A 26,421-nucleotide genomic window follows, 5' to 3' on the forward strand; every position below is an offset into this window, starting at 1 on the left:
ATTTTTCACTTACTCTGCATGCATTGCTAATTCTACAGTGTACCATTACCCATAGCTTTTCATTCTATCCTCAAGTACTGGAAACGCAGAACAGTCACATTATGCTGCACCTTCGTGTGGCATTTGGTGTACGCACAATCAAATGGATGGGAACCGTTAAGGCTATGTTACACTGCATTAAATGGCTGTATTAAACCAAAGAAAGAATGTAATGCGCAAAATAGATTCCAAATGGCCACTCGAGGTTAATTAGACAGATTGTGGTGGTGATGGTGGGAGGCAAAGTGCGGCAATAGACTTCGATGCGTGTAAGAGAATCATCCCTGCAGAAGTGACTGAAACTGGAGCCCTGATCACCTGCTCATCAACAAAGGCAGTTTTTTTCTTCCTCTTCATTTGAGAGCAAGACTGCTCGACAGCAGCTAAACGGCCAGTGTCAGCAAGGGAGAGACAAGGAACGCACCCGGTCACCCACATGGAGCTTGCAGCAGGTACGGCCACTCCACTGCAGAAGGAAGTCACCTTGGGTGCCTGACATGCCTGAAGACAGATCTGTAGTGCTTATTTTTGCACCGAATACTGCATTTGTACATACAAATAAATATTATTTTTGCTGTGGGCATGTTCTATAAAGGAACTAGAACAAAAACCGCATTAAAAATACCATTATAATACCATCATTTATTCAGTAGTATTTATATTATTACTCAGACTGTATCAAGATGGTACCTATGAAGTCCATGGCAATGCCCAGCGAACTGCTGTGTGAAACTGTTGAGTGGCAGCCAAGGAACAAGGAAGAAGGGGGCAGGGCAAAGAATGGAGAGGATGAGACGGGGGACTGCTACAGCATCACCTCAGTGATCCCTTCTCCAGCCGAAAACATGCAGCAGCCGAAATCAGGAGACCAGCCCGAGGAGGAGTTGGTTTTGCAGAGCCCGCTGGTGTCCCCTCACACCGAGGACAGTCTGAGTAACGCGGGGCACCGTGTTTCCCCCCTGGAGTCCATCAGAGAGCTAGACGAGGTGGACGAACAGGGCTCCGACCTACACAGGAGCCCGGGGGACGGGGCGGTGAAGGTCAGAGAGCAGGTAGCTGGTGCCGGGTCCCTGCCGAGCTCTGTGGAGAGGAACAGTGGGATGGGGGACAGTTCAGGTGACAGAAGTTCCCTGTCTGGTGCCGGATTAGTGCCGACCTTCAAATCCGCGGTCACGCGTGTGCAGAGAGCAAAGCTAGATGGCGAAATGGCAGATCTTTTAAAGCACCCACAGGGAACTTCCCATGACAACCTTCTCCAGGTCGAATCCCTAAATATGCAACCTGAGGAGAAAAGCGAGGAAAACAGTTCCTGCAGTGGGAGCAGAGTCTGTCGTAAAGAGAAAGGGCATGATTCCATAACAGAATTCTCCCAGCCTGAAAAAGGGGCCCGAAGTGAGGAGTCCCTGGACAAAGACCTGGAGACTTCGGCCACTTCACTGCAGGAGCTACAGGACCTCAAACTACACCATCAGTCACACCAGGAAGAAATAAATCATCTGTGCACTGAACTGAGGGACTCTAAGGAGAGGATCAGAGAGCTCGAGAGTATACTCAGCACAGAGGGGAAGAAAGGTGAGAACCAAGCCCATGAAATCCCAGAGCTGGAGTCAGAGATGTCCAACAGTTCTCTCATTGCTGTCCTGACTGAGTGCCAGTCCAAAATAGAGCAGCTGGAAGAAATCAAACACTCCTCACTTAAGTTTACAGTCCAGGTGAGTCATTATATACTCTGTATCTGACTGAGAGAATATTATGTATGCCAGTGGTTCTCAACTTCGGTCCTGGGGGCCCACTGTGTATGCTGGTTTTCGTTGCAACCACAATTGCAATCTCGGAATTGTAACAAGCTATTATTTTTCCTTAATTGGGTGCTTCTCATGTCAGAGGGATTATTTGCCCACTTAAGCCACCTTGTGTCAGAAATAGCTATGCATGCCATGAAGAATAAAAGTCCCATATTCACATTGTGCTATATTGTAGATGATTACATAAAGAGGTTCAAAAAACGTTTTACTAATCAAAATAAAGACTGAGGCAAATTAACAGGTTCCCAACTGGGGAAAGTGTGGACACCTGGCCACTAAATCTAATCATTTGATAGATAACTAATAATTCTAAAACAAAGAAAATGATAAGTCAAACCTGTATTGTGCTAATTAGTTTAAGGGATATATTATGCACTTAAAGCACTTAAACACGTGTTCAGCAACCTAATTAGGAGCCCATTAATTCCCCTCATTAATTTGATCTGTTCAAAAATGTTACCTCTTTTTAAGTGATTGTTTGCAATCACTAAAAAAGCAACACAATAACACAATGGGATTTTATTCTTCATGCCGTGCATAGCAATTTCTGACATAATGTGGCTTAAGAGGGTAAATAATTCCTCTTAACATGAAAAACACCTAATTAAGAAAAATGAACAGCTTGTTAAAATTCTGAGATTTCAACTGTGGTTGGATCGAAAACCAGCATACACAGTGGGCCCCCAGGACCGAGGTTGAGAACCACTGATGTATGCCAATGAGGACATTGTGTAGTCTCATTTTGCCACATCCAAATTGATCATATTCTGTATAGATACATGTGTCAGAGGGCGGAGTTTGGTGGGGCAAGGACAAGCACATCATATATGAGCATATACACTACAAAATATTGGCCATTTGTCAGTACAAAATACCTTATTATATTTCAGGTCGTAAGCAGTTAAGTGTGCATACAAAATGCTCTTTTGCCCCATCTCAGCTCCAGGCAGCGCAGGGTCTGGCAGCGTCTCTGCAGAGGAGGGTGCTCTGTTTGGAGAATGAGCGCACACTGAAGCAGCAGCAGGTGCTGGAGCTGACCAAGGAGCTTGAGGCCACCAGGAGAGCACTGCAGGAGAAGAGCGCAGAGGTGGCCTGCCTCACAGCGCAGCTCCATGTCCTGCAGCAACTGAGGGAGAAGACCCGGGAGAGTGGGGCTTGTTCATCGGATGTCCTCGCAAATGGACACACCACCGTGGAACAGCACAGGCAGCCCAGGCAGTACTCTAATGACTCAAAGGTGTGCACACTGCTATGATTGCAGGCCAAGGGGGAATAGTACCAAAATGAACAGACCTATGGTACTTTGTGAGTAGATTGAAGGACAAAGCAAGACAAGTATTCAACCGACCTGTCTGTAACCTAGAATTATATGGTTATTGTTTCTGAAACTGTAGAACTGGAAGAACCAAGTTCATTAACATTTCATAACATATGATTTGGAACAAGTAATTATGTTAGACAGAAATTTGAATGTATTGTTCATATCACTCAAACGGTGAAATGTTTTGTTCTTCATAAAAGATTGACCAGGGGATAAACGAACATATTTTTCTATCCAGGAGCTGGGTCAAACCCTCAATTCAATGTGAAATAACTTAATTAAAGCACTTGTCAAGCGTGAAAGCGTTTGTAAAAACGGAAAACATGCGTTTTACAGTGATATCGTTTATAAGTAATCGAGGAAATATAGTAACTGTACGGTTGTATTTACTGTGCGAAAAATATATTTAGTCTACACATTGCAATTACATCGAACAGTTGTTCAAAGTTCAGTGAGTGAACAGATGAACAAAACAGTACGCATAGCTATATGATTTTATTAAATCATTAAATATATAATTTTAATATGTCGAGTTTATAGTCTGAAAATGCATAAAGCATTCATTCAGTTCTGATGGTATGAATAAAAATATCGTCCTTTCTTGATCGCTGCCTATTGCAGCTCCAGTTTTGCTAGGTCTGTTTTGTCCATAATCACATAATGGGAGGAGGGGTGCTATTTAATCGACGATGACGCGCCTAAAATTTTTTATTGCAGATAAGTCATTTTGTTCTTTTTCGTCAAAAATGAAAACCATTCCTCAATACAGCAGTTCGGGTGACCATGAAAAGCGGTGATTCAGTCCCTCAATTCTAGTTCGAACCGGTTTTCCGAGACTCAGACATGCGCGCATTGTTTACCTGCAGGCGCTTGTATTTATGGGAACGAGCATCCCCTCGAACTTCAAAGAGGTCCTGGAAAATCAGTTTCAGCTCCCAATGTAGTGATAACAAATGCCATTATCTCGAGTGCATGTTCATTAGGCGCGTTTCGCTTTCCCTTTATTTAATTTGACCCTGACCAAGTCCTTGAATTAGGCATCCTGTTGTTTGTTAGCAGTTCCGTATGAAGATCGACGTTGTGAAGTGCATTGCCGCATTATTCTCGAAGGACAGGTTATATGAATGTTGCAGTGTAATAAATAGATGTCTGGCGTGCTTTCGCGGCAATGAGCCCCACTGTCGGCTACTGTCGGTTGTCGTACAACTCATTTTTATTGAATTAGAATTTAACAAGGACAAGTGTTTATTTGGAATTTTTATATTAGTGTTGCTATTGTGTAAATACAGAATGACTACACATCTAATATGGGTACGGTGACATACTTTATTCCTTTACTCCTTTTTTCATTTTTTATTTTGTGTTTAGATTATGGAGAACATTGTGTAAGCTATTCAGACAACAGACTTGCTAGCTTTGTGTACAAGTTGAGTGTTTCCACATCACAATTTTGAAAGCAGACCTGACTGCACATGCTGTGGACACAGTGGCTTGTGCTCATTTTAGTAGAGCTGCATTTCTGTCCTCCCTCATTAAACTTGTAGAGTGAAACCTTAGGATACTTTGAGGGGGGTGGATACCTGCTCTTGGTTTGACGTGAAAGTATTGTCTTGGCAGACCCAGTCAGCGCATTGGTCATACACATTTCAGCACTTTCTCTTCTGCACTAAGCTCACAGCAAAGTAGCCCTATCACTGTAAGCAGAGTGTGAATAAATTATTAATTACAGCAGAAATACAATGTAGGTCAAGGGGGTAGGTAATCAACTTACTCTAAGGTTGGGTTCACCCCTTCCCAACAACACAATCAAATTCAATAAAGAAAGTTACATACATTTTGTGATTCGTTGTTAGCCTACAACGATCGATAAACATTTTATGATCTGACAGTGAATCTCCTGTCAGCACTGGCTTTGTGCTAACATTCTTATAGGATTATTTTTGGAAATCATTGCTAGATAAGCATGTAGATCAGTTAATATAAAAATATGCATTTGTGTAAATTGTATATGTATAAAGGAGCAATTCTGTCACAGGATAACCAAATTTATTATTGTTATTTTTTAAATAGCAGAGATTACATCAATACTTTGAACTACCTGCAAATAACAAATTACTGGTACCGCCATCAATTTTGTTTGACAGCCACGAAAGGTTTGGTTTAAATAACTGTAATGACACACACACACATACCAAGACAATTAAAACCTTACACTACCTGCTTATTTGCTTGTCAGATGGCCTTTGGGCAATGTGAAAGGATATTTCTGCTTTTAATAATTTGTGTCTAATTCAACCTTGGTTTAACGTCTACCCAGTTCTGATTTTTGTAATGTTTAACAGAATGTTCTGGGCTGTATATGCATGTGATAGACCAGAGTCTACTGGGTCAACACATGGCTTGTATTCCCATGTTCTTTTTCTTGATAACAAATCACACACATCTTTTGGCCATTTAGTTGTTTAAGACAATCAATGGGTTGAATCAGGTGAAAAAGTACGACTATAGCTACCCCAGGGTTTACTCAGTTACTGAAAAATATAGCCTGATTGCAACTAATACTGCAGGAATCTCATCCATTTTACACGTGTGCATCTCTGTTTGCTGTTATAATCCAATACCATGCACATGAAGTAAGAGCCATGTTTAAACTGAAGAGATCCTCAGTGCAGCAGAGTGGTTTACTGACGCTGAGTGCCTGCTGTGTGGATTGGGTTTCTGTGCTGAATAACTGGAATTAGAATCCTGGCTACGCTTCAGAACCATGCTGTCAGCAGATATAGAGAGGGACAGCTAGCTGGGCAGCCCTTGACAATGGACTTGTCATCCCGCCACAGTGATCTGGCAAAAATGAAGGACAACACTGTCAATCAGGCCAAGTTACACATGGTACACTACAACAGAATTTAAATAATGCAATAATATAATGCAATGAACTGATGGGATGAAAATATGCCATTGTATGGTTTATGTTCAAACAACCATGTATAAAATATCAATCCTTTGTTTCAATCAAATGCAAATTGTTATTTTGTATTCTTACCTCAGATCTTACTTTTCTCTCCCTTTTCTTTGTAAATATTTCAGCTAATCATTATCTCTTTAAAATGACTGCCAGTAGCTATATACTTATTTCCCACAATGGACACCTTTTATTTTGATAAATTTATATGGCATGCACTATATTTCACATATTAATTCATAGACAGGTTTTTTTCCCCAAAGCAACTCTTTAGAACCCTATGGTTACAAGCCCCCTATTACCATGCTTATGTCACAGAATATACACATAACTACGAGGGAAGCTGAAATAAAATGTGCAGAAGCTGGTATAAATTTACCAACTGTCCTGCCTACCAGGGATGGCTGGTGTCAGTTTCAGGAGCCTAGATATGAGAGCAGAGCAGGAGAAGCTCACGAGTGAACAGGTCTAGCCCTAATGCAAAACCAAAAAGCACAGGCTGCCCATAATAATAATCATCATCATAAGGCCTTTATTAAACTTAAATTAACAGTGTCTGTCATGCCTAGTCTATCATTCCTTCAGTTCAGGCTCCAGTGTGAATTAATTTGCAGGCGCCTGGAATGGATGATGCAGCTACATTGCATGGTTAGAATACAGCCGGCTGAATTCTCAAATAATTTTAAGCACTGAATTATAAACATTAAAGGAATTGCGTAATGTCATTATTATTATTCAAAAAACAAATGCACTGGTTAGATGACAGGACTTTACAAATGTTTTAGAAAAAAACCTTCTTAGCACCACAAATATTGTTTGTCTGAATTTTAAAAACAGCACCATCACATTTCAACTGTATGCAATGGCTGCGCAATATTCACACCTTGATCTAGCATTCTCACGGACACCCACAATTATAGAGTAAATGCAGGCACTCGGTTCAAATGCGGACAACACTCAACCTAACAGCCTCTTTCCTCGTAGACTGAGTGCATTAACAGCATTTAAATTTTTTTATTCTTTTGGGTACCTAGTATAATAGTATGGTTTATTTAAAATTTTCAATGTTTTCCTTGGTGACTAGGAATACATTATCTAAAAGGAAGACTAAAAACCGACAAGGTTGTAAATGTCTAGCTAGGTAACGAAAACCATTTTAAAATGGCTGGCGTAGCTATTGTTGTAGTCAATGAACTGCTAGTAGCAGACGAGATCCCTTTGTTTTGGCTAGCTAGTTAGGATATTTCAAAAACAATATGAATTTTGTTAAAACCTCGAAAACAATATAACAACAGGATATAAATTACCACTGTATTTTTATTATTTCTACGAGTAACACGTTACAAAACAAGTACATGGAATGTGAAATTATTTAACTAAAAAACCCGTTCATCCAGTTTCCGTTTGCTAGCTCCATCATCACATAAACGACGTCGTCGACCTTCGACCACTTCAACTTCGAACTTTCACACTTCGACTACTTCCTGTTCGTTAACGGCATGTTCTGCGTTGAGCGGAACGAAGACGAAATCATATTGAGGTCTACTTATTAATCTGCAAACATGGTATGTACAAAATGTTGAATTTAAATTGATCACTTGTTGCTTGTGATTTGCTGGATATTTCAAGAACCAACATTTTTAGTATATAACAGTCGACCAGCGACAACACATTCATTGTGTACAAGACATTCATTTATCATCGCAACTATGTTTCTAAGTAACGTTAATTACTAGCTATAGTTATTTCACAGGTTTTTATATAAACGTCAGAAACCGCGCTACTTGGTTTTTGAGTACCTTGTCCGAAACTTGTTCTGATTGATAGATGACAACAGAATTGATTAATTCAATGAAAAGAGCGATTAGCGACTTTTGACATTGGCTAGTGTTGCAATTACTGTAGAAACCCTAGGTACAGATCTTACAGGATTTCGCAGTGTTGGTTGAAGCCCTTCTTTTTCTATATATTTTGGGGTTCTCTTAAAAAGACATTAGAAGTTCTGTGTCATGCATAGTATTACTTTATGCTACTACCACATATTTCTTAGTGAACTCCCATTCATCTTCCAGGTTTTCATAGTCTATTCATTGATAGAGAATAAAAGTGAAAGAATGTCAGTAATTTGGTGTTCACGGATTATGAACTTGAATGTGTTCTACTGACTTTTGGTAAATTAATTACTTAATTACATTTAATGCTCATTTGGGAACCTTAAACCAACCATTTTGGAAGACTTGGCTTGAATAGCAAAAATGTTTTGGAACCACTGCAGGGTCTAGAATTGGGCAGAGACTGGGAAACAAACTGATAAATTTGTCCTTGTCTGCCAGCTTACCAGTAATTATTTATTATTTATAGTGTTTTTCTTGAACATCAGTATGTTCAGTATGAGTCAAACAATGTGCTGTACATGATTATTTTATCTAACCAGATCTCAGGATGATCTTTTGTTGTCAAGTTCATTATCTCACTGTTATAGGAATAGCCTACTATTGTTGAACTCTTTTTTTTTCTATTTATGAGAGCCCTCAGGTAAATTATATTGGTCAAATCTGAGAGGGTAATGAAATGTCCCATTTCTGGTTGGGTTTGCATGAATGTAGAATGACCTTTTTTCCCCCCTTGAATACACTAAATATATGAAATCATATTGCTATAGTCTCTGATGATCAACATGCCGTAAAGTCATTTTTATAAACCTGCCAAATTACATTATTTGTTGCCTTCAGGTTCTGTACCAATAGTACATTGGCTCTCAAATGTTGTCAATGCTGAAAATGTTTTTTCTCCAATTTTCTAAATAGGCTCGAAATGCAGAGAAGGCCATGTAAGTATATATTTGTAAATATTATAGTTTGGGTAAAAAAGTTTTTTTTTTTTCTTAAATTGTTTAATGCTCGATTCATCTGTAATGTGTCCAGCGGGATGCATCATTATTCTTAAAGAAAGAAGATAACTCAGGCTGGGATAAATGTGTATATTCCAATAAGCTCTTGGTGGCTGTTAAGTCCATTTTCAAGTGGTAGATTCTTCAGTAATTTATATTGATTTTTTTCAAACAGGACGGCCTTGGCCAGATTTCGACAAGCCCAGCTGGAGGAGGGCAAAGTCAAGGTGAGGCTAATTCCTGAATACTAATAACTACTCAATCTCACTTAGCATTGTATCTGAAACTAGAAAACCCCTCCACTCTTAACTTCAGTGCAAAATGTATGCTTTGTCCAAAGAATATTATTATAAGGTCATTTCACCCCAAAGGTCATCATTTTCCAATAAAAACCTTTTTTTTCTTTTCTTTTTTGAAGATATTGCACTATTTTCAGAACATGTTTATGAGAATTTAGCAGGAATTACAGGACCCAATTAGATATTTTGTAGAAAATTGAGAGTTAAAACATTTGGTATTTTTGAAATAACATATTACCATATTTATTATTATTATTATTATTATTGTGGTTGTTTCATAGGACTTGCTAAGTCACATTTGATTATTTTAGGAAAGGAGACCATTTCTTGCATCTGAGTGCAGTGAGTTGCCAAAAGCAGAGAAGTGGAGGCGACAGGTAAGTCAACTTCAGTGTGTGTGTTGTATTTTGGATGTCTGCTTCGTGTGCTGTATGGTAGTAATAATGGGCTTGTTGATTGTTAATTACCTTTTGACCATATGAGGGCGCTTTGGCTCTTCCTGTAAGGAACTTGGTGCAAGATTCTAAAGTATGCTGTATCCCAGAAACAAATTCACTTTTCTGGGTGTTTGTATTTAAAATTCAGTTTTATTTTCTGTCTGATTTTTAGATCATCAGTGAGATTTCCAAGAAGGTCGCACAAATTCAAAATGGTGAGTTTTCTCCTGGTAAGGTTGTTGAGAACTTGCCTTTGGTATACAGCAGATCCGATGTTTAATGTGTTTTTTGCCAACCACAGCTGGTTTGGGTGAATTTAAGATCCGAGATTTGAATGATGAAATCAACAAGTTGCTTCGAGAGAAGGGACACTGGGAGGTTCGAATCAAGGAGCTGGGTGGACCTGACTATGGGGTAAGAAGGATGTAAATGTCCATCTTTGTGCATTAAAGATGTAGTTGTTTATCTTTATACTCAAATGAGCCTGTCTTTAAGATTACCTGATTTGGCCATTTGATGCTCTGTGACTAATGGTAATAACCTCCATTTAAAATAATTTGAAGTAAAAATATTTTCTCAGCAGACAACATTAACAGACTTGATAGATAGCATTTGGAAGTGTGGAACCCTATGTGTACAATAGGGTTTTCACTGCATGCTAATTTAATTGCCTAAGATGAATATTACTACATTGTGAACAGATTAAATTGTCATATGCAGGCTGGCTTTGGCCTTCCTCCTGTATTTTAGACATTTGAATTTGCAGAGTAAGAATCTGTGTTAAGAGAATATCAGGAGAAACCAGGACCATTGTTCCCCTGCCTGTCTAGAGGGTTGGACCAAAAATGTTGGACCATGAGGGGAAAGAGGTGCCAGGGAACCGAGGGTATAAATATTTTGGCGCCGCGAAGGACCTGCCCGGAGTGAGAGAGCTATTTGAGAAAGAGCGTAAGTTTACCCTCGAGGTGGTCACGTTTTTGAGGTTGGCTGGCCTCTTTAAGATCATGTGCTTATAGTGTGTGGTTATTCGATTTAATTTCCGCCAAGATGCACACCTTTGAGGCAGCCGCAAGACATCCTCAAATTCCCCTTACAAATTAATTTCAAATTATAGTGAACATCGTTTTCATACCAAACTGATGCAAGCAACTGGCCCTTAAAATCAGAAGCAGTTCTTCCATTTTGCATTTTAGCACAGTGATTTTCACAGGGTAAAATACTGACTTGTGCATCTCGTACGTTTTTGTGCTATAGCAATCCCTCCTCCAAGAAAGACTCGGGCTGAGCTCATGAAGGACATTGATGCAGAGTACTACGGCTACAGAGATGAGGACGATGGTGTCCTGGTACCTCTGGAGCAGGAATATGAGAAACACGGTAATTTACATAGCATTTTTTAAAAATATATCTAAGGATCTGAAGATCACCGGACCTGAATAAAAGATCTCTGCTGAAAGAGGTTATTGTACAACCCTTGAAAGAAAAGAGGTCGTTGTTCAAGTCCTGTCAATTGTGCAGCATGCATACCAGCTGCTTAGACGAGACCACCCGAATGAGGAAGGAACGAGAGGTCATGAGACCCGTTTGAAATAATTACCTGCACATGACACGGGGCTGAGGGGGTTAGCTCTGCGAAACGTAACGGCTCCCATTCGTGGCACAGTAAGAAGGCCTGTCCTCGGACGCGTGCAGCGTATAGTCGCGCCCTTTCACGCTGATTACGTGGACTCTCCTAGAGACGCATGCTTCCCATTTGTCCAGATACATTTGGCTCATTCTCACTTACCCAGGGAAGGGTAATGCATCTCATATGATGCAACACAGCAAAATGCCACCTGCTCCATCTCATTTTGCTTAGGTGGAAGGTTTATTGGAAGGTCTGAACATTTCTCTGCCATTGCGTTCCTTAGAAGCACTGTGTCTTTCTGTCTGGACAATGCCTAAACTTTTTAAACAACTCCCACGCGCTTGGGACACGTACTTCTGCCAAGGCACAGAGGATGATGACATGCTTCTTGAGAAACGCTCATAAATTGGGGTTATCCAGTTATCCAATTTTTTAATTTTTTATTTAACCAGGAAAACCCCATTGAGATTGAAATCTCTTTTGCAAGGGGGACCTGACATGAAACACGAAGTTACCCAACAAAACTTACACCTAACAAATGGCTCAGTCCACTGAGGTGGCTGCCATTGTTTCTAGTCCCCCTTGCGCTTGGCTTCTGTGCAACAAGACAGTATAGTTCAATAGTTCATTTTAAAAATGTCAATTTATTGTCATTTGTGTGTAGATAAATTGTAAACTCTGTAGAGTAAATGGAATCCAAATTACATGTTAGTTTCTGTAGCAAGTTTTGTTGTCTTTAACTCTAGTCTGATCTTTAACTAAGATTTTTAATGTTGTTTTTAATGTGCGTGCGTGCGTGTGTTTAACCCTCCCAGTCATAGCAGAGGCTGTGGAGAAATGGAAAGCTGAGAGAGAGGCACGGCTAGCCGGTGATGGAGGAGGAGAGAAAGAGGAGGAAGAGGAGGAGGAATACATCTATGCTGTCCAGGATGAAGAGGTATCTTGTAGCCTTTAATTATTACAGCAAGAGACCACATATTCCTAAATTTGTGCTTTTTTTTCTCACATGCTTTTTATTGTTATTTTGTCCATGCTGATCTGCACTGTAACTCTGAACCTGTAGCATACTGGTTTCAGTGCTTTTAATGTGGCTGTAATCTGAGTGAACGCTTCCATTCCTAGCCGCATCTGTTGCTATGACAGAAGGGGTTCTTGGCTCATCTTTAGTTTTGTAATCTGGTGCAGAGTCTTCATTTCCTAATGACTTCTGCTCTTTCAGCAGTCTGATGAAGAGATGAGGGATGCCACAGAGGGAGGGGAAGGAGCCCAGACATTCATCGCCCACGTCCCTGTGCCATCACAGAAAGAGGTGGGCAACCTGAACAAGGAGATACTTTGACACTATTGGTTTGGCTTTGGTTGTGACACTAAGCGTTTTTTGGCTACGTGCGGAAAACGAAGGGATGATATTCACACGATACTTCTTTTTTAGATCGAAGAAGCCTTGGTCAGAAGGAAGAAGATGGAGCTGTTGCAGAAATACGCCAGCGAAACTCTAATGGCACAGAGTGAAGAAGCCAAAACACTGCTCGGGTTGTAGCTGAAGCAGGCTGCTGCTCGGGGTGTAAACAAGTGTTCTCTGGAAAAGCATCCTCCCAAGGAATGAAGTGACATACATATGCTTTTTCTGCAAGTGAACCAAAATGAGATTGTGACTTCTTTTGGTTCCAAGTCATGTCCTTCCTCATTGGAATTCATCATCTCATTATACCACAGAGGTGATATGTCTGTACATACCTGGTCTTTGTAATATTTTTTATTCAAATTTTGACAGTAAACTATTTTCTAAAAAAGTGTTCTTTTCATTTGTCTAATTAAATGCCTATGCTGGCTGTTCTTGTCATTTTGTTATGATTTAATCAGCATTTTCTTCACCATGCATATACAGTTTATTCTATGACCTCGGTATTCCCACCATCTAGATTGCTAGACATTGCCAATATGTCTCCATTCTGAACAAATGGCTGCTATGTCCTCAATTTAAATCCTGAAATTAGAAGCGATTGGAAGCAGCTTGGTCCATGTGACTGGTCTACTTGTGAGCAGAATAAAGGAGAAACCAGTGTCACATTTTCACCATCTGGTCTAAATCTAATCTTGTAATTAAAATGACTGTATTTGTGCTTTCCAGTTGATATAGTATATACACATATAATAAGCTAATCTTTAGCTTCTTCCTTAACCATGCTTGCTGCTCTCATTTGTGCGAGTCATTCAGAAACGGGGCATCTGGTCCTTTTAGGATGTTAATCTGCTGTCCTTACAATGTTTTCTATTTCATGTAAACTGTACATTGGGTGTGTAATTCAGGTTTCAACTTGTTTCATCAAGCAGTTGGTACTGGGAAGCTTTCTGGTTTACTGCAGTGTGCTAGCAATTGGGAAGATGGCATACAATATACACCGATCAGCCACAACATTAAAGCCGCCTGTATTTTTCTGGTTTAATATTTTATTTTCTCGGTTTGTAATCAAAAAATTCACGCGTGGTCAAAGTGCAGACTTAGAGCTTTTATTAAAGAGTATTCATAAGGAATTCAGACATAAGGAAGTCATGGCATGAAAAGGATATGCAACCAAATACAAAACATGACTCTTATTTGACATGTTAATTTGTCTAAAACACTGAAATGGGGAACTACGTATAAAAAGTGTTGTAATTACTACATGGTGAAACCAAAATGTATAAGAATACTCTTTAATAAAATCTCTGAGTCTGCACTTTGACCACATGTGAATTGTTTGATTACAAACAGAGAATATAAAATATTAAATCACAAAAAGCAGAAAAATGCAAGTGGTTTTAATGTTGTGGCTGATCGGTGTATATGGTGGGTAGAGGGAGGAGATGCACATTGAGTGACTGCTTTCAAATAATAGCCCTTTAAACCGAGACCAAGAAAGCAACAAAAAAGTGTGCAACATGATTTGCCTTTTTATTAAACTAAACTGCCAATGGTCAACTTTTCATAAAAGGCCTTGGGAACTGACAGTGAGGTGCATCTTTGCTTTTTCATCTTGGTTTGGGGATTTACATTTGCCATTTTTATTAGCTAGTCAAAATAAGTGAATGTTTTCTGCGCCCACATAGGAGATAGCATATTCTCCTGGAATCTTGTGTTATGTGGTCATAGTTTTGAGGGCTTTGTGTGTTATAGGTCAGAACTGGAACAACGTCTAATAGCTATAGTGTAGGCTAGTAGAAGCGTATTATGGTGTTACAAATTACGAGTTTATATTCAGTTTGATTCCACGCATTTTCTTTTCTGTTTTGATCTTTCAAGACCAATATTTAGAATAACATGGTTTGATTCAAAGCCCGATTGTGGCCCTTGGTCTTGGTTTAGCAAATATGCTTCGAAGCGGAATTGTTCCAACACTCAAGGCTTAACAGAAAGGAAACAGACGGTCAAATAACGACTCAAACGACATTCACGCGAGATGGTAAAGCCGAAACGTTTGTTTTATTTGTAGACTGCTAGTCTTTCCACCACAGCTTCCCCTGCAAATTATGATGGCCCTCCTCTTCTGTCGTCACTTCGTCTTCCCCTCAAAAGATATATGGAGGAATTGGATAAGGGGACCAGCCAGGCACAACCAACAACAGTGCTTGGACCAGCTGCTCATTGATTCGAAGCGCGATCGTCCCTGATACCCCCGAAACATAAGGGAAATGAATATTTTATCACCTTTTTACCGGGCTCTTAGCTCCGTGTGTACAAGGCAATTTGGCCGAAGAATTCGGCTGTCAGAGTGCGGAATGTGTGGAGCGGCTTCTGACCGCAAGGTAGGGGTCGAATGCAGTCCCGGGTGTTCTACATTTACCAAGCTACTCCGTGAATTCCGTCAGTGCTCAAGATGTTATTCGATTACTTTGTTTCAGTTCACAATTGTATACAATGTTTCAGTTGATGATCCGAAACTGTTAACGTTGCTTAGTGTGGATTCGACAATTCTAAAACGATGCTTTCGAATTGTCGGTTAAACTTTTCATTTTGCCGAAGGTCTCATGTTCCATTCATTTGCTCCACCTCCAAATGTTCTCAGTGTTTTCAAATGAAACATCAAATGTAGCGAGATGTTTATTTCCTGATAACGAGAAAGCACGAGTATTTTAACTAACCTTTGCCTCTTCCTTTCAATGTCCATATAGAAAACACATAACCGACAAGATTTTGAACTATTGAACACTGACTTTTGCTGATTCCTTGTTTGTTGCCAGCTCTACTGACGCTAACGTGGATGTAGAGCCTACATTACGCGAGGCATGAAGATTGTGTGGTCCTCATTAAACCACATTATGTTCATAATTGTTCAAGAATGTGGTAGTGTCGTGCTTTCAGTTTCTAAAACATTTTAATTTCAACACAGCACTTAAAAATACCTCGGCCTTTAAGAAACATAACGATGTGTCGTTTTCGTGGTGTCAGGTCCCGGATTCGACCATTTCCCCTCTGTTTACTCTGCTGAATATGGGGGTCTCGATTAACATTAGCTATCGTCTACATTTTGTGGGTCTACTCTTTGCGTATGGTTGTCCTGCTTTTGCTATTAATTGTTGTGGCTGCGAAATAGTACCAAGGTTTTCAATATTGAGTATACCCATTTTAGTTTCTTGATCACGGTTGGCCCAACGTGCACATTTTGTATTTGTATGTTTATGTTATTTTTTCTAAATAGCTTTAAGGTGTTGGTGTTGATGTGTCAGGATACCTAAATTATTTATATATATATATATATATATATATATGTATTGATATATATGATGTAAAAATGTATTCATTACAATTTTCCTAAAGCACTTCTAGCGCACAATTATTGGTCTGTGTCACTCCATGGCAACAGATCACGGGTAAGAACATTAGCTATGTATCATATAAGAAATAATGTTCCTAAATATATTGTGAATTGTTATACAAGACTGCACGCCATATGTTGCAGGTAGGAAGTACAGTTCTGTTCAATGTGTCATTTTCATTTTGATTATCAGCAAGTATACGTGCTGCCCTAATATAACATGCTGTTATGTTCAGGGTTCAGGTGGTGGTGGGGTGGGAGTACGTGTTTAAAAATATCCCATCAAACATATTGTGTAAATCCCAGGTGAAATTTTGTTTTGGATCTGTAACCAGGTCAGAATGTGTTTTGTATCACAGAAGTGGACTGGAAAGTGTATGCACATGCACATTAATGCATTTGCCTGAGCCATGGGCCTTTACTGAGAAAAGCAAGTCTTCCCATGGAGGGAAATGCACAGATGTTTGTGCTTGCAGATAGTAAGAAATAAATGTAATCCCTAAGCATCAGAGAAGGGAAACGCATGGTGCTTAGACTGCTTATCACAATGTTTGGAGGACAACGGACAAATGTCTATCAGAAAGCTGGAATGACGCAGAATCTCTGTCATGCTCTACTTTCATTCAATTGAGAACTATCCTTCAGAGCCTATCCTGTTAAAATAAGGAAAACAATGTTATTTGATAACACTGCCTCCTTGATAATACACTCCTTGTAAAAGTAAATCTTTTCTTATATAAATGTATAATGCTGTGTCTTCCATCAATTGTAAATCAGCATGCTTAAGCTTGGTGTGTTGCATCATTGCAAAGAGGCCTTTGTGTAGTACTGAAGGCGTATTTGGCGAGTACAGTTGCTGTACTGTTTAGCTCATATATGTTTCTGCAACTTGTGAAAAGCTGTTGCTATTGAGTTTTAAGTGCTGATTCGGATTAAGCTGCACCGTATATATGGATTTATGCAGCATGTGATTCATGAGCACAGGAAGAATCTGTTTTAGGTTTTTACAAGAAAACAAAAACTTATTTTGAGCCCTTTTAAAGAAAAGCCTGAGTGCTTGAGATCTTTGCACAAGCTTTTTCTGACCAGAGATGGAATCCACAAATTTGCAGTATGGTGGCTTCAGATCCGTGCAAGCACAGCATCAAAAATATTATTTCATTGTGATTTATACACTTTATATACTCTATTCTCAGTGAGGCACATTTTATAAACTCAATACAAATCTTTTTTCCCACAGGGCATTGCTTTCAGTACTTGTGTGATTAAGCTGGAGATGCATGTTATATTGAATCTTTTGTTTAATTCGTTGCATGGATTTCGTCTTTTTGCATGTACAGGAAAATGTATGATGTGTGTCCTGTGTGTTTTTTATTGAAAGAAAATAAATATGTTAATTGTGTTTTGTAGCATTTGCATAATTAAGCCAGAGATTGTGTGTGCTCCACATGCCTGCTTGGTCACAGTCATTCCACATTTTGTCAAGCAAAACTGTGCCCTGCTGGGACCCAGATAAACTCAGCAGAGCTAAGGCCAGGCTTGCATGCGGTTGTAATAGAAATGAATGCATTTGCCATGCAATGTTCACATGATCACAGGTAGAACCCAGCTGAGGCCAGTATGTATTTTTGTATTTTGTTAAATAAAGTAATATTTTAAGTAATAGACTACTCAGATAAAAACTTGATCAAGGGTCTATGGGATTACCTGGAGAGCCAGAAGCAAGCGAAACAGCGAAACAGCCTAAATCTGGACAGTGTGCCGAAGAGAATTGATGTAGTATTAAAGGGGAAGTTTATATTTATTTAGTTTTTAACTATTTGCTGCTCTTTATATTATTTTTTCGATATTTATAACCTTTCATTTCATTATTTCTGAAAGCATCTTAGCTGTACATCATTTTTTTTTTACAGGTGCCTAAGACCTTTGCACAGTACTGTACATGAAAACTATTTTAGGGAGGCTTAGATCAGCAATGCAAGCTATAATGATGCTCTGATATGTAAAATGACACTACCTGAATGGGACTACAGAAACATTGGCTTAACATTAGGGGCGACATAGCTCAGGAGGTAAGAGCGGTTGTCTGGCAGTCGGAGGGTTGCTGGTTCGATCCCTGCCCTGGGCGTGTCGAAGTGTCCCTGAGCAAGACACCTAATCCTTAACTGCTCTGGTGAATGAGAGGCATCAATTGTAAAGCGCTTTGGATAAAAGCGCTATATAAATGCAGTCCACTTACCACTTAACATTAGATTACAAAGCTCTTGTGTCTTTTCATAAATTTTAAATACATTTTGTGGGGATTTGAATCAGATTGAATCAGTTGGACAAACAATTAAGTTTTTACTTTGATTTTCAATCGAGTTTCACTTGGACAAAAAAACCCCAAAAAAAACAGCACCCTCCCTTGGAGCTGCTACATTCTTTGATACATGAAACAACACATCTTCATAGACATTCAGTCCATATGGCTCATAGCCAATTGACGATTGCACAGTTTGTTCTGCAGGATGAAAAAGTTACAGTACTACATACTTAAGACATTAGAGTCTCAATCAGTTTTTATCTTGATATATTTTAAATACAAAGCAGGATTATGCCCTGATACATGTATAGAGCCAATCATCATTGCTAGTAATAATTTTTATTGTTATTCTGGTTCAGTAAAGCTTGACAAAGACACTGAAAATGAATTAAAACAGTTGAAGAAGAAATAAATGATTGTTGCAATTACAGTACACGTTTTAGTTAATTTAAAATTCATTCTTATTTTGTGATCATTCTTGTGTGGTAATTTGTAACTGGATTTACTGGAAGGCTGAATTACTGGAATGGAGACATGGGTAACACTTAATGATTATGACTTATGATTATGATGTGTGCAATAGCCCATAGGGCAAAGAAGTTCTCGTCTTGGGCAAAAGACCTCTTATTTACCCTATTATCTAAGTGGATAAACTAGATCCTGTGAATAAGAGACACAATTCCACATGACAGTTCGTCATCACTTCCATTCATAGAGTTTGATAGGAGAGAATGAATGAAAAACAAATTTCAAATATGGCGAAGAGGTACTGGAAGCATTGATCTTGGTTAATGTGAAGTAAAAAACACTTTTGTTCATCAGTCATGTATATTTGAATGGGATACCGCAGTGCAAGGGCAAATACTTTTTGTTTTTTACTCTCAAAAAGTGGCAGAAATCCTGCTAAAGTTTTTAATGTCTGCTCTCTTTTTGTTGTTCAGGTCCAGCCAGGCTTCGGCCTCCTGTTTGACATTGACGGTGTTCTCGTCAGAGGTAGGACACCCATCCCTGCAGCAAAGAAGGCCTTCCAGAAGCTGGTCAACGCCCAGGGACAGTTTGTGGTGCCCGTCGTGTTTGTTACGAATGCTGGGAATGTTCTCCGCCAGACAAAGGCAGACCAGCTGTCTCACATCCTGGGAGTGTCTGTGAGTCTCTTTTGAATTGCCTTCCAGAAAGCGCCAGGAGAGGTTCCTCCATTATACCACTCCTGAAGTATGCCCCAGAGGTTTCATTCTACTCTGTGCACCATGCATGTAATTTAAGGAATTATTTTTTTAAATATTTGTCCTCACAATTACTGCAGTTTAATGTAGTTAGTGCGTAATAGTAGTATGATTGTGTCAAAAAGAGAAAGGAGCTTCCTTCCTTGGAATTGTATCAAGTGGAGATTTATTGATTTATTGTGGACACAAGAGCTAATGCTGACTTAAAAAATCTAAATACAGTGACGCTGTGCATTTAATACCTTTTCCACTCGTGCTAAAATCAGCAAATGCTCACTTGTTAGAAAGGCTTACTGGTATGGCTGTCCGGTGTCCATAGTTTTATTTCTCTGGTGCTTTTTAAATGACCCAGTCATGAAGGTGCCATAAAGGAAATGGGACATAGGAAAATGTGGAAAGACTGAGCCTAAACCCCCAAAAAACCAGCAAGTGAAGGAAAGAAAAAACACCCCAGTAAGAAAAAAAAAAAAAAAACTCAAACAGTGGCAAGAAAAAACCTCCCTGGATGGAAAAAATGTTTGGATAACCCCAGCTATAGAAGGGGAGACCATCCTCAGCTGGCCATAATTAGTCCAGTAGCCACAAATCCTTCCTGAAAACTTATTTGAAATTGAGATGGCAGCATTTTACCATTGATTTGGTGATGTTTGTGTCCACTGTTTTTGGCAGATCTCCCAGGACCAGGTCATGATGTCACACAGCCCTCTAAAGATGTTCAAAAAGTACCATGAGAAGTGTGTGCTGGTGTCAGGACAGGGCCCAGTTTTGGACATTGCCAAGAAGTATCCTGCCATACGATTCTCACTGTCACCACCCCACTTATTTAATTTCTGCTTTTGAAAATCATCTTTCTGCCTTAATGAATGAATGAGTGAATGATTATCATTTTTGCTGTGCCTTTTATCCTTCTCAGTGATGTCAAAGTACTTTACAATAGGAGGATAACTCACCTCGGACACTACCGTATGTTGACATACAATAACTTGTATCCAACACCATATGATGACATATTGAAATATTGTTCCACCTGGGTGAGATCATGGCAGCCACTTTGTATCAAAACTACATGTTTGCTTGAACTGAGGAAGTAATAACTAATGCAGTCAAATTTGGAGAGGATTAGATAGTTATACCAGACTTTTTTATCAGGACAACTCTTATTCTTTGCGATAAATGCAATTATTGAACGTTGTTGAGGCTAGCAGGCCCATGTTCCCACCTCCCCCACCCATTCCTCTTTAAGTCATGACAGATCCTTCAGTTCCTTTTACCTTGTTCCTGGAAGAAGTGTCAAGTTGCCAAGCGAGGCTGCGTGTCTATGCTTCTACCACATGCTTGTACTTTAACCACATGTACAGTCGTTATGCAACTCAGCGTCCTCTCCTGTTGCGTAGGTTAAACTGCTTGCAGAGAGAGTCTAAAATTACAGAATCAGCAACCACAGCACAAGCTAATGAGGTGTTATGCAATATGTCACTGAAATTGGTTTAACAGTTTGGGTTGTGCTACTGTAAACTGACTTCTTTCGCCCAGTCCAGCTATAAATCGGATTACAGTGCTGAGATTCTTGCTTTAAATATTTATAAAGATTAATTACAATTGCAAACAAGGATGTAAGATCTACTCATGATCTTTTGGGGTACTATGGTGAGTTCTCTATTTTTTTCATAAACATTTTTGAAATCTTAATTTTTCTGTGTTTCTGACTTGCGGAAGCAAATTATTTGTGAAATCATGGCAGTAAATTCCAAGCATTGGTCCTTCAACTGCATCTCCAGTTTAGGCTTTATGAAAGTGGTCAGCATTGACATGCTACGGGAAGCCTTTCCACTGCTGGACATGGTGGACCACAACAGACGCCCCAAACTTCCAGTAAGTTCAGAGGTCACGGTGTCTCAAAATAGAATGTTTGTTAGTTTCAAGCACTGAATAGTGTTCAAGATGTGTCGAGTGAAACCAAGCAGTTTCACTGTGTATCTGTGTATATTTCAGCTTGGCAAACCATGGGCTTAGAATAGGTTTGCATTTTCTAAACAGGGGGGGGGGGGGCTGGTCTGATGAAAAAAAACTGTTTTTAAATTTAAAATTTTGACATTTTTAAATGAGGTAACATCCTCAGTCAGCCCTGCTCCAGTAGAAGTTCAGTTCTTTCACGTCTGATACAGTCATAAATGTCCTGTGGAGTCCATGCCTGCTGAAATGTGTTATTTTTAATCAATATGTGCCAATATATTTTTAATGTAGTTGTGCTATAATGTTGGACCAAAAAAATTATTTTTTGGTCCAGAAAGCCCCACAAATACACCCCCCCCCCCCCAAGAGTTGTGGTATAATTCAAACCCTGAGTAAGGATACCATCACTGTTACGTTTATAAGGAATCGCTTGTCTCTCAGACATTGCAGCTTGAATTGGAAATAGAAACAAGCTCACACTATAGAAACTGGTCCATTGGCCCTCCCTATGGATTTTGTATTACAGTTTTTCCATGGATAATCAAGTCAATTCAGTATACTGCAGAAAACAGATAAGATTAGACCTGTTTCTCATACTGTCTGTGATTGGGAATTTGGATGCTGGGTTGAGAGAGGTGCACAGAAGGAATACAAAGTGGTAACTTGTAGTATTGCAGTTCATAGCTGGCTACCTTGAAATGTAGTACGAACATAGTTTCTTAAAGAACCCACTGCCCCAACATCTTATTCCCACATCACAACCTTAGGTTTCTATCTGTGATCTGTGTTAGTTGGAGCAAATAGGATATATAATATAATTGTTTAGAAATTATGATTATTGTAAATGTTTACCTCTGAACATAATTTCAGTTATTGGCTATTAAAATAATATATTTCTCACAGTTTTACGTGGACATATGCTAAATTGATATTCATCCATACTAGTATATTGTCTTAGAGGCACTTGTATTTTATACATGTCACATTGCTTTAACTGATTTCCTTTGTTCCTTTTCTTATTCAGTCCTCCCCCATTGTTAATCTTCCCAAGATTGAAGGTAGGTGCCTTCATGGAAGGAGCTGCATTAAACTTGCCTTTAAACAAAATTTGGGCAGATTAGAAGTTTGAAAACAAATCTGACCAAAACCAAATCCTTATACAACAAATATTAAATGTGTAACAGTTGTATAGCATCAACTACGTAATGAGTATCTTTATATCTGGTTAATCAGTTTTGAAATGTTTGTCTTTCGACAATACAATAAAATAACGTCTGGTGATAATATATACATTATATTTATAGCTGCACAGAGATTTAATTTGCAAATGGTTATGTTTGTCTGTGGCTATAATAGCACACTTAATTAACTTAGCGGTTGTATTCATTCATTGGTTATATCCACACAGTGGTTATGTTTATGTAATTGTTTTTGTTCACTTAGCACCACTGAATGAATATATCTATCTGCATAGTTACTGTATTCACTGTCCTCACATCCTTATTGGCTGCTTTTGTTTTAGCTGTTATTCTCTTTGGGGAGCCAATTCGATGGGAGACGAACCTGCAGCTTATCACTGACATCCTTCTGACCAATGGGAACCTGAGCAGTGTCCATCAGAATCAGAAGTTCCCTCACCTTCCCCTGCTGGCCTGCAACATGGACCTCATGTGGATGGCAGAGGCACAGTCTCCACGGTAACAGCCCTTGCTGTGTCCACAGATGTGCTGCATTGTCTTTATAATCCATTTTCAGCACAAGGTATTCATTTGATATTGTTACAGAAGTGTAGAGAAGTGACTACAGTATCAACTCCAATCTGGAAGCTAATGATGAAATGAGAGAGGAGTTTTGCATTTGATAAATATTACTTGAGCTCATAGGGAATGAAAAAATCAGTGAATACATGAAATACCAGTTCTCTTATCCTGCTTAATAAGTATTATAGAACATCTTGCATACTAATGAACATGTTAATTAGTAATTAGTTGTTAATATGCCACAGCGTATTTCACAAATATTTAATGAAATGCATATCCTTCATTTGTTTGTAAAGAAATAAGCACTAGACTCACCTCTCCACAAAACTCCCTAAAATGGATGTGGCGAAGTTATTGCACTTATGTAGCAAGGCTTTTAAGTATGGCAGTGCAAACGGTAAGTTTGAGATATCATTTGTTTAGATTGTGTAAAATGTAACTTACCTGATTTGCTTTGGGAACTTTGCTTCACATACAGATTTGGTCATGGAACCTTCCTGGTTTGTCTGGAGAACATCTATAAGAAGATAACAGGAAAAGAGCTGAAGTATGAGGCTCTAATGGGCAAGCCCAGTGAACTGACTTACCACTATGCTGAGTACCTGATCAGACAGCAGGCTGCACAGAGGGGGTGGAGGACCCCCATCACATCCCTGTATGCTATTGGGTGAGTTTAGGTCCACTTTCCTTTCAAATTTGTACGTTTATTTCCCCCAAATGGAAAACGCCCTTGGATGTGTTTTAAGGTGGTGCCTGCCAGTCCAAAACTGCTTTTTTCTGTCAGAGACGCTTCATTTTGCAAATTCAAGGGCAACACGTGGGCTTGCTTTATTTTATATTATTTTAGATGTTGACCTCTTTTGACTTCTTTTGTCTCTTGACTTCGATTAGGGACAACCTCATGACCGACATCTATGGTGCTAACATGTACAACCGCTACCTTGAAGAGAGGACTGCCAGGAAGAGCTCCAAGGCTGTGGCTAAGGTGGCAGCTGGTAACCGGTCCTCCGCCACGCTGCCCCAGGAGGACGACGTGGACAGTGCTTGGGAGAGCGAGCTGGCGCCCCCCTCTGCCACCTCCTGCAAATCCATCCTGGTCTGCACCGGTGTTTACAACCCCCACACTGAGGTGCCACCAGACGCCAACCAGGCCATCAAAGAGACTGTGTTCCACGGGCACCGCGACTTCCGCTTCGACCCTGCGTTGGTGGAACCGGGCCATATTGTGCAGGACGTGGACGCGGCTGTGGAACTCGTATTCCAGCAGGAGAAGTTTTTGATCCAGTAATGCTTTTGGAGGAGGGCCTTCGGATCATCTCCACATTAAAATGGAAAATCATTTTAGATCATCTCCTCCCATCTCTTCTTAGAACAAGAACAAAGAAAAAATGTCAGTACACAAGACTTTACGTGCACATTCATCCAGGTGGATGATTTTTAAATTATGCAACAAAAAAGGAGTATCCAGAAGGAATATCTAGAAATATGATTTAAGGGCATTGAAGCAGCTCCTTAAGGTTCATCTGCAACTTTGTGAAGGTGTACTGAAAAGCTGTGGCGCAGTTTTAATGCGCTGGAAATTCTCATGCTCTACAAAAGGTTTAAGCTCCATCCTTAGCAAGTTAAGCACATGGACACCTCAAAGCACATGCTTCTGTGATATCCTACATCAGGTCCAAAAATGTAAAATGGAATGCTGAAGGCAAGAATATAGTAATGAATATGTGTTCTAATGTTAAATTGTAATTAATAGTACATATTTTATTGTAACTTCTTACATTAATGGTTCACCTTAACTTTACCAGTACATGGTACTTTTTACATTTTATTAATTCGTTTTTATTTCCATGTTCCAATGTTTGTTGACTTTCTGTGGCCAAACTCAGTGTAATTATTGCTCTGTAATGTTTGACATGTTAATGTTTTTTAATGTAATTTTTTATGAGCCAGGTATTTCAGAAACTGTGACATTTGTTAAACAGTTATGACTAGTGGAAAAATTCAACACACAGAACTTGCAAAGTAGTAGAAAATCTGTAATATCCTATCATTTTATTTTTTTATTTAGTATTTTTCTTCCTAATAGCAGACATTGAGGAAAAACTGTAGTGACTGTAGTAGCATCTTCTGTGCAATTGTCCTTTTTTATTCATGTTTTCAATGTTGTGATATCATGAAACATGTGGAGGGGCAAGTCCAATACTGTCTGAAAGCAGATTCTGACAGTTAGGAAACTGTGACAAAACTTGTAATTGTTGTCCTGGCTGTTGCATTGAATGGACAGCTGTCTTATAGACCTAAACTGGGTATGTTAAATTTACATATGCACATTTGTGCTGTTATTCTGTTTATAGGACATTTGGTTCCTGTGTTCTCACACTACAGTGACATGCTGTGTACAAATTCAGTATTGTTCCATCTCTTAAAACTTGCTAAATGAGTGCAATTGCCACTGCATCAGCAGGTTTAACCTTTTTAATGCACAAACAGGAATATTCACTCAAACTCATGCTCATAGATTCTGAAATGGTCTGATGTAGGTTCATTTTATTCTCCAATGGTTACAATGTAGTGCAATTACTTTGAGACGTGTCTGACTGATAGTGAATAAGCAAAATCAGATTATTACATTAATAAATTACATGCATTATTTATTTTTATTAACATTTCAGAAGTATGTTTAAAAAAAGTATTTTTAAATTCAAATGTTCTGTTATTAAAAAAAGTACTGCCTCAGACCTGAATGTTCATTGTTGAAGTGGTTTTATTCAAACAATCTGATATATTTATAAAACTTACAAATATTATTTTGTTAATGTGAGTGAATTGGTACCTAAATATGTATTAGTGGAGCCGGAGGTGCATATTAAATATGGTTTCAGCCTTCTGCCTTATGAGGTCAAATGTTTCCACTTATGAATGGGCGCCAGATAATAAATGAATAATCATTTGATAAGAGGCCACCAAAATAGTTTCATTTGATTTCATTCATCTTTAATTCATC

At 39.1% G+C, this 26,421-nt stretch overlaps 3 protein-coding genes and 1 long non-coding RNA gene across 7 annotated transcripts; 3 read left to right on the forward strand and 1 right to left on the reverse strand.

Moving 5' to 3' along the window:
- The first annotated feature begins 11 nt into the window (after positions 1-11).
- Positions 12-3,635, forward strand: LOC118210672 (paramyosin-like). The gene is made up of 2 exons (XM_035387040.1): positions 12-1,751; positions 2,785-3,635. The coding sequence occupies exons 1-2, from the start codon at positions 723-725 to the stop codon at positions 3,097-3,099; spliced, it is 1,344 nt and encodes a 447-aa protein (XP_035242931.1). The 5' UTR covers positions 12-722; the 3' UTR covers positions 3,100-3,635.
- Positions 662-7,092, reverse strand: LOC118210679. 3 transcript variants are annotated; one of them, XR_004761892.1, is made up of 4 exons: positions 5,383-7,092; positions 4,746-4,859; positions 2,720-2,970; positions 662-1,119 (listed from the first exon to the last, which is right to left on the reverse strand). It is a non-coding gene; the product is annotated as an uncharacterized LOC118210679 (long non-coding RNA). The 3 variants fall into 3 exon arrangements; XR_004761891.1 differs by having other exon boundaries at positions 4,026-4,859; XR_004761893.1 differs by lacking the exon at positions 2,720-2,970 and having other exon boundaries at positions 4,026-4,859.
- A 327-nt stretch (positions 7,093-7,419) lies between these two features.
- Positions 7,420-13,223, forward strand: isy1 (ISY1 splicing factor homolog). 2 transcript variants are annotated; one of them, XM_035387043.1, is made up of 11 exons: positions 7,420-7,692; positions 8,935-8,957; positions 9,193-9,244; positions 9,628-9,693; positions 9,926-9,968; positions 10,055-10,167; positions 10,584-10,701; positions 11,008-11,130; positions 12,196-12,317; positions 12,603-12,689; positions 12,813-13,223. In XM_035387043.1, the coding sequence occupies exons 1-11, from the start codon at positions 7,690-7,692 to the stop codon at positions 12,918-12,920; spliced, it is 858 nt and encodes a 285-aa protein (XP_035242934.1). In that variant the 5' UTR covers positions 7,420-7,689; the 3' UTR covers positions 12,921-13,223. The 2 variants fall into 2 exon arrangements, with proteins under 2 accessions (XP_035242934.1, XP_035242933.1); XM_035387042.1 differs by having other exon boundaries at positions 7,425-7,692; positions 12,600-12,689.
- Positions 13,224-14,757: 1,534 nt separating this feature from the next.
- Positions 14,758-26,370, forward strand: zgc:77375 (uncharacterized protein LOC402927 homolog). The gene is made up of 8 exons (XM_035388893.1): positions 14,758-15,166; positions 19,423-19,626; positions 20,374-20,486; positions 21,483-21,576; positions 22,682-22,715; positions 23,180-23,354; positions 23,896-24,084; positions 24,309-26,370. Exons 1-8 carry the CDS (start codon positions 15,053-15,055, stop codon positions 24,703-24,705), a joined length of 1,320 nt encoding a protein of 439 aa, XP_035244784.1. The 5' UTR covers positions 14,758-15,052; the 3' UTR covers positions 24,706-26,370.
- Positions 26,371-26,421: the final 51 nt, after the last annotated feature.

Source organism: Anguilla anguilla, chromosome 13, assembly GCF_013347855.1.
Source record: "Anguilla anguilla isolate fAngAng1 chromosome 13, fAngAng1.pri, whole genome shotgun sequence".
NCBI classification, from domain to species: Eukaryota; Metazoa; Chordata; class Actinopteri; order Anguilliformes; family Anguillidae; genus Anguilla; species Anguilla anguilla.